General features: G+C 41.0%; 1 protein-coding gene across 20 annotated transcripts in view; it reads left to right on the top strand.

The window, feature by feature from the left end:
- LOC110494059 (neurofascin) overlaps positions 1–4,543 on the top strand; it is a 154,940-nt gene extending 150,397 nt beyond the window's left edge. For all 20 annotated transcript variants that reach the window (XM_036950089.1, XM_036950086.1, XM_036950092.1 and 17 more), the window contains one exon: positions 470–4,543. In XM_036950089.1, the coding sequence (XP_036805984.1) occupies positions 470–698 (229 nt within the window). In that variant the 3' untranslated portion in view covers positions 699–4,543. The remainder of the gene's footprint in view (positions 1–469) is intronic.
- The last annotated feature ends 1,457 nt before the right edge of the window (positions 4,544–6,000 follow it).

Below are 6,000 nucleotides of genomic sequence, written 5' to 3' on the forward strand. Positions count from 1 at the left end.
TGAGTGGCATGTGTATGTATGAGAATGCGTTGGTTTGAGCATTTAAGGGCAACATACAGCTTCCCAAATGACTCAGCGGGGCTGTAGCAGTTATTGTAGACTACAGTATTTATTTCAGCAAGCTTATATTATTGCACTCTGGTTGACAACTGCCAGTGTTTTTATATCATAGCTAAAGGCAAGTATCGATGTTGTTCCAAAATTGTTTTTTTAAAAGTGATTGGGTTCCAGTGTGAACTGAATGACCTCAGCTTCAGTCTGTGATGATCTGTAAGAGAAAGGACTGCGGAAAACTACAATCAACACTTCTCTTGTATACAGTTGTTCCCTTCCCCAGTTCTCCTCTGACCCCTGACCCCTATTCTCTCTCCCGCTTAACCTTTGGGACGGTAAGGACTCACTTGCGGTGATGACCGTGTCGATGACTTCACAGGCGGAGTCTAACCTTTGACTTTTTTACCCTTTGTAGCAGCGACGAGGACAACAAGCCTCTGCAGGGCAGCCAGAACTCTCTGGACGGCGGGGTGAAGGAGAGTGACGACAGCCTGGTAGACTACGGCGAGGGAGGGGATGGCCAGTTCAACGAGGACGGCTCCTTCATTGGCCAGTACACAGTCAAGAAGGACAAGGACGAAACAGAGGGCAATGAAAGCTCAGAGGCCACCTCACCCGTTAACGCCATCTACTCGCTGGCATAACCCCCCCGCCCGCCTCGGCCTGGGGATCTGAGGAGCTCCCCTTAGCGGTCGGAGGGTGCTATTACCACCACTACTACTACCACACACACACAAACACAGATATGAATATGAATATATATATATATATGAATCTATAAAAACACGTATACACACGTAAACACACAACGCCTGCCTGGAAACTGTTTGGCCTCTTTAAGCGGGCGGAGAAACCATTCCTCTGAGAAATAAGGGGGTGCGAATGGAATGGAATGGAAGCTACCATATACAGTGAGCCAAGCCTTTATTGTCAGCTCCAGAAAATGGCTTGCCGAGGCAAAGTTTGGGAATCTTGAACAGTACCAGTTTCTCTATGCTCCTCCTCCTCCTGCCCATCACACAGACTTTAGTGTGCCTAAAGGGCTGGCCTCAACTACAGAGGACTAAGAGGCAACGCAGAGGTTTTCAAGCATTTTGTGTGGCACTAGAGCTTTTTTGTTTTCAACGTCCTCAGCTTTTCCCGCAATCCCCCTCTTCGTCCCACACATATCACGCCCCCTGTGTCTTTACCCAGCATTCCTAGGGAAGGAGACACAGACGCTCCTCCTGTGAACATATCAGCTACGTACCACCAACATAGCAGGATGTCGGCAGATATGTTTATCATATTGATATTTCCGCAAAGAGAGATAATTCTGGTACATTAGACGAGTCATTAGAATATATTAATGCTGTAAACACTGCTAGCTCACCTTCTAGTGCGCTGCAAAACTATGCACTACCACCACATCATGTTTTTGGGTAAAGTCTGGTTATGAATCCAATATTTTTTTTTTTTTGTGTTGATTCTCACAGGTTTAAAGAAGAATAACTTGCTTAATGAAATGGTATCGTTCCCTCCCCATCCCGCTGTGGTAAATGTACTTCTGTTTCACTTCCAATCTCAAGTCGTGTGGAGATATTCAAAATGGCCACAGCTATAGCAATGCCATTCCTGCCTCAAGCTTTGTTATGGTACAAGCCTATACTATGTCAGTTATAAATGACATTTGAAGAAAAAAAATGTTTTCAAGCATGGTAGTACTTTAGTGCAAGAGACAAAGGAAAAGTAGCATGGAGAGGAGGTTTGCTCTGCTTGGTAAACTGCTACAGACTGTCTGTCCATCTCTATGGTGAATGGTGCTCCAAGGAGGTGACTCATTTCTTGTTTACTTCCTGTTTAGCATGGCTGTAATCCTTAGGCTAGGCTTGATCGGCACCTCTTTTGTCTGCTTCTTTTATAACTGGTCTCGTTAAGGGACAGGCAGAATCTGTAGAGGCATGTCTTCACCTTCAAACTTCTAGAAATTATTTGGAATCCTAATTGACTCTTGAAGTCAAAACGAAACGAAATACTGCTACAAAACATATTCAATGTCTTTGAATATAGGATACAGACAACTCTGTGTAGGTAATGAGCGTCCCTGCAGATTCCACCTGGCCCTAGTCATCATTGTCATACGAAGTCAGTATGTCAAGGAAGTGTGAAGAAGTTAGAACACATCGATAATAATACATTGGTGGACCTCCATTTTACCATTTGATCCTTTCAATAGTAGAACTCATTCATGAGTCTTCCTTGATGTTTCACCTCTTGAAGCGGTAGAAAGCTCAACACCCACTTTTACAACGTATCACAACAGCGTTACTAAAGTCTTTCACGTTAAATCAAATAGATCTTAGCTAACAAATGACAATTAGCTAACAGAGGTCACATTGTATTTCAGATTACTATTTTATATTTTAATTTATTACATTATGTCGATAGTGTTAATTAATATATTAGTAATTCACTCATTAATTGTTGAATACACATTTTTGACCAACTAAATTCATGGTATCACATCAGAGCCCACTCTGAAAGCCACAATAAAAAAACTTAACGGGATTTGTTATTGTACATAAGAAAAGGAAATTCTGCTGTATGACACATCTTCTGTTGCTATGGGTATTCTTCTGTAAACTAACAACATTGACTGTCACCATTAAAGACGTTGTGTCGATCTATTCATTGTGCTGCTCTTCATGTTGAGTATTCATGTTTGTATTACTGTTAATATTCCATGTTGGTATTAGAATTTATTTAATATAACTTTAACTTAACACAGAAATGTAACATTGCTTATTTGTTTGACATACTGTAACTGTGCGTACACGTAAGTCCTGAAACAATATGTCTTTGTAAATATCTATCAGAAAAACTGCTTTAAGAGTAAAGAAATAGTCACAAGTCTGTATCCACCAAGCAAATGTACCTGGTGCATCCCAAGAATGATGTCATGTGGACCTTTGCAATGTAGCTTTGATTACGATTGGGGACTCAAAATGACTCAATTGATGTTGTCCCTAACAACTTGCTTTGAAATTGTAATATATGGCTTGTGACTTGTCTATCGGTCCGTCACTTTTCTGATTATCACTAATTCAAAAGAAACAGTTGAGAAATAACACTATGTTGTGGAACAGGTATAAAGTAGTCAGCCACATTATGGTGTAAATAAAAAGTGCTAATGAAATGTGTTGTTGTAGCATACTGCACACACCTGTTCAATAGGTATGAAAAAAAAGCATTTGCTGAGGTAACGGATAGCCAATTTTCCCCTATTTTGTTTGTTTTTGTATTGTCGTCTCTTAATAACCCCAGACTTTCTCAAGGCTGCACAGACTCATTCTCCCATCATGCCATTCACCTAACATGCCTGCTGCTCCACTCCTCCTGGTGACAGCCCAGTGGCTGGTGGCCATTTTGAAAGGGACAGATTTGGTCGTGTGCTTCACTTATTTAAAGAGATGTCTTGTGTTCTGCCTTCCTCCTCATCTTAGACTTTAAAAAAATGGAATATACTGTATGGCCATCAACATCCTCTGTGAACGGGTCCTCTTTAAACCTTCTTTCTCCAGTATGTCAAAGCAAGTTTTGACCCATTTGTTTTTCATGTTGTTTCTTTGTGGTAAAGTTCACCGTGACCACCGGGTAGTGACTACATTAGCCTACCATGCACAGACACCTGACCACTGTATTAACACGAGGACACAGGAGGCCAGGAGTGCTGGCAGAGACACAATACAGTGCCTTTCCTGTTGCTAAATGCTCTCCTCAACAAGACAAAGTGCACAGAGAAACAGTCCAATCACGAACCTCCAACAACCCTTAAAAACGACTGAATCACAGAATGTTCGATGATGGATTTGGCCTTGAACTCACCGTTGTTTGAGTTCTGTACAAGCCGTTTCCCCTGACAGCCTTTCTCCTTTCCCCGTATGGATCCGTAAGGGGTAATTAGTGAACTGGCTAGAAAACAGAAAATATAATAATGCATATTTGCTGATACACAGTGCTTTCTTCTGTATTTTTATTTGTTTGAGCACGTTTACTGGAGGTGCATAAGGAGTAGTGTTTTTTTGTTCCGTTTGTAATGTGTGTATCATCGACACGACTCCCCCCTTAGAATAGCAAATAACTTTTAAACTATCAAGGGGTAACAAAAATGTAAAAGTATCAATGTGCATTTTCACAGCTTTGAGTTCACCACTGCGGTTTTATTCTTCAACAAGATGCCCATAACAATTATAAAATTGGCGCATGTATTGTTATTGTTCATGTTCGTGTTATTTGAAATGATTTTAATTTCTGCTTTTTACTTTTACAATTATAAGTGTATCAAAGCAGCTCGTCCGTCAAGCCTCTACTCGCAAAAGAACAGCTTTTGCATCTAATCAACGGAGAAATGGCATATTAATATATTCACAATGTATGCGTGTATGATGAGATGTTGCAACTTCGGCTAGAAACGCCTTCTTTATAGTAAAGCATTCTCTTTTTCTCTAAATCCTGGCTATTGTCTTTATCTTCTACGGTTCTGTCCATGTCAACACTGCTCGTACTATTCAATCACTTCCCAGAGTCTGGCAACTTCAAAATCCAGAAAAGGTCATTATTTACTGTATTGACTGAGTATATTCGTGCATCAGTCAATATCTTTTATTACAAAAACTGTTTGAAATACTATACACATACAGGTTTACATTCTTGGAGCTTGATATAGTTTTTTTTATCCAGAAAAGGTAATTGTTTACTGTGTTTACTGAGTATATTCGTGCATCAGTCAATATGTTTTATTACAAAAACTGTTTGAAATTCTATACACATACAGGTATACATTCTTGGAGCTTGATATAGTTTTTTTTATCCAGAAAAGGTAATTGTTTACTGTGTTTACTGAGTATATTCGTGCATCAGTCAATATTTTTATCAGTCTAGGTTTAGCATTAAAGTTTAAGCACTACTGGACCCTGGCCCAGTCTAGTTTTAGCCACCAAACAGCCCTACCATAAGTAACTTACTCATTTGTCTTCTGATGTACCGGGAATGCAGTCTCCACTAACAAGGGAACATTACCTTTAAATTTCAATCAAACCTTTACATTTCTGCGATACGGATTGGCCTTTGCTCTCAAAGGCCTAAATGAAGTACTGTAGCTGCTAATTAGTCATTCATTCATCAGCTGTGTCATTAATTGGGCACTGTTAAGTAATTATTAGACAGGTAAAAGAAAGTGGAATACTATGATTCACTGGGCCACAGTAGAACTGTTTGTAAGGACCATGTCACTACAGTGGAGCACGGTCGTTGCTCTACAGAGATTCTGAATGATAAAGAATTCGCTACACTGCTGAGACACTTAGAAGGGACACACAAAGGGAGTCCCTTTCACAGGGACGCAGTCTAATATAGAAGTCCCCTCACAGGGATGCAGTTAACACAGAAGTCCCTTCACAGGGATGCAGTCTAACACAGAAGTCCCCTCACAGGGATGCAGTCTAACATAGTAGTCCCTAAAGGTTCTACAGCTGCAACATCGAGAGCATCACAACCTGGTTGCATCACAACCTGGTACGGCAATTGCTCGGCCTCCGACCGCAAGGCACTACAGAGGGTAGTGCGTAGGGCCCAGTACATCACTGGGGCCAAGTTGCATGCCATCCAGGACCTCTATACCAGGCAGTGTCAGAGGAAGGCTCTAAAAATTATCAAAGACCCCAGCCACCCAGTCATAGACTATTCTCTCTACTACCGCATGGCAAGCGGTACCGGAGTGCCAAGTCTAGGACAAAAAGGCTTCTCAACAGTTTTTACCCCCAAGCCATAAGACTCCTGAACACCTAATCAAAGGGCTATCTGGACTATTTGCACTGTGTGCCTCCCCCCAACCCCTATTTTACACTGCTGCTACTCTCTGTTTAGTATATATGCATAGTCACTTTAACTATACATTCATGTACTGTA

The sequence above is a fragment of the Oncorhynchus mykiss genome, chromosome 17, assembly GCF_013265735.2.
Source record: "Oncorhynchus mykiss isolate Arlee chromosome 17, USDA_OmykA_1.1, whole genome shotgun sequence".
Classification (NCBI taxonomy): domain Eukaryota; kingdom Metazoa; phylum Chordata; class Actinopteri; order Salmoniformes; family Salmonidae; genus Oncorhynchus; species Oncorhynchus mykiss.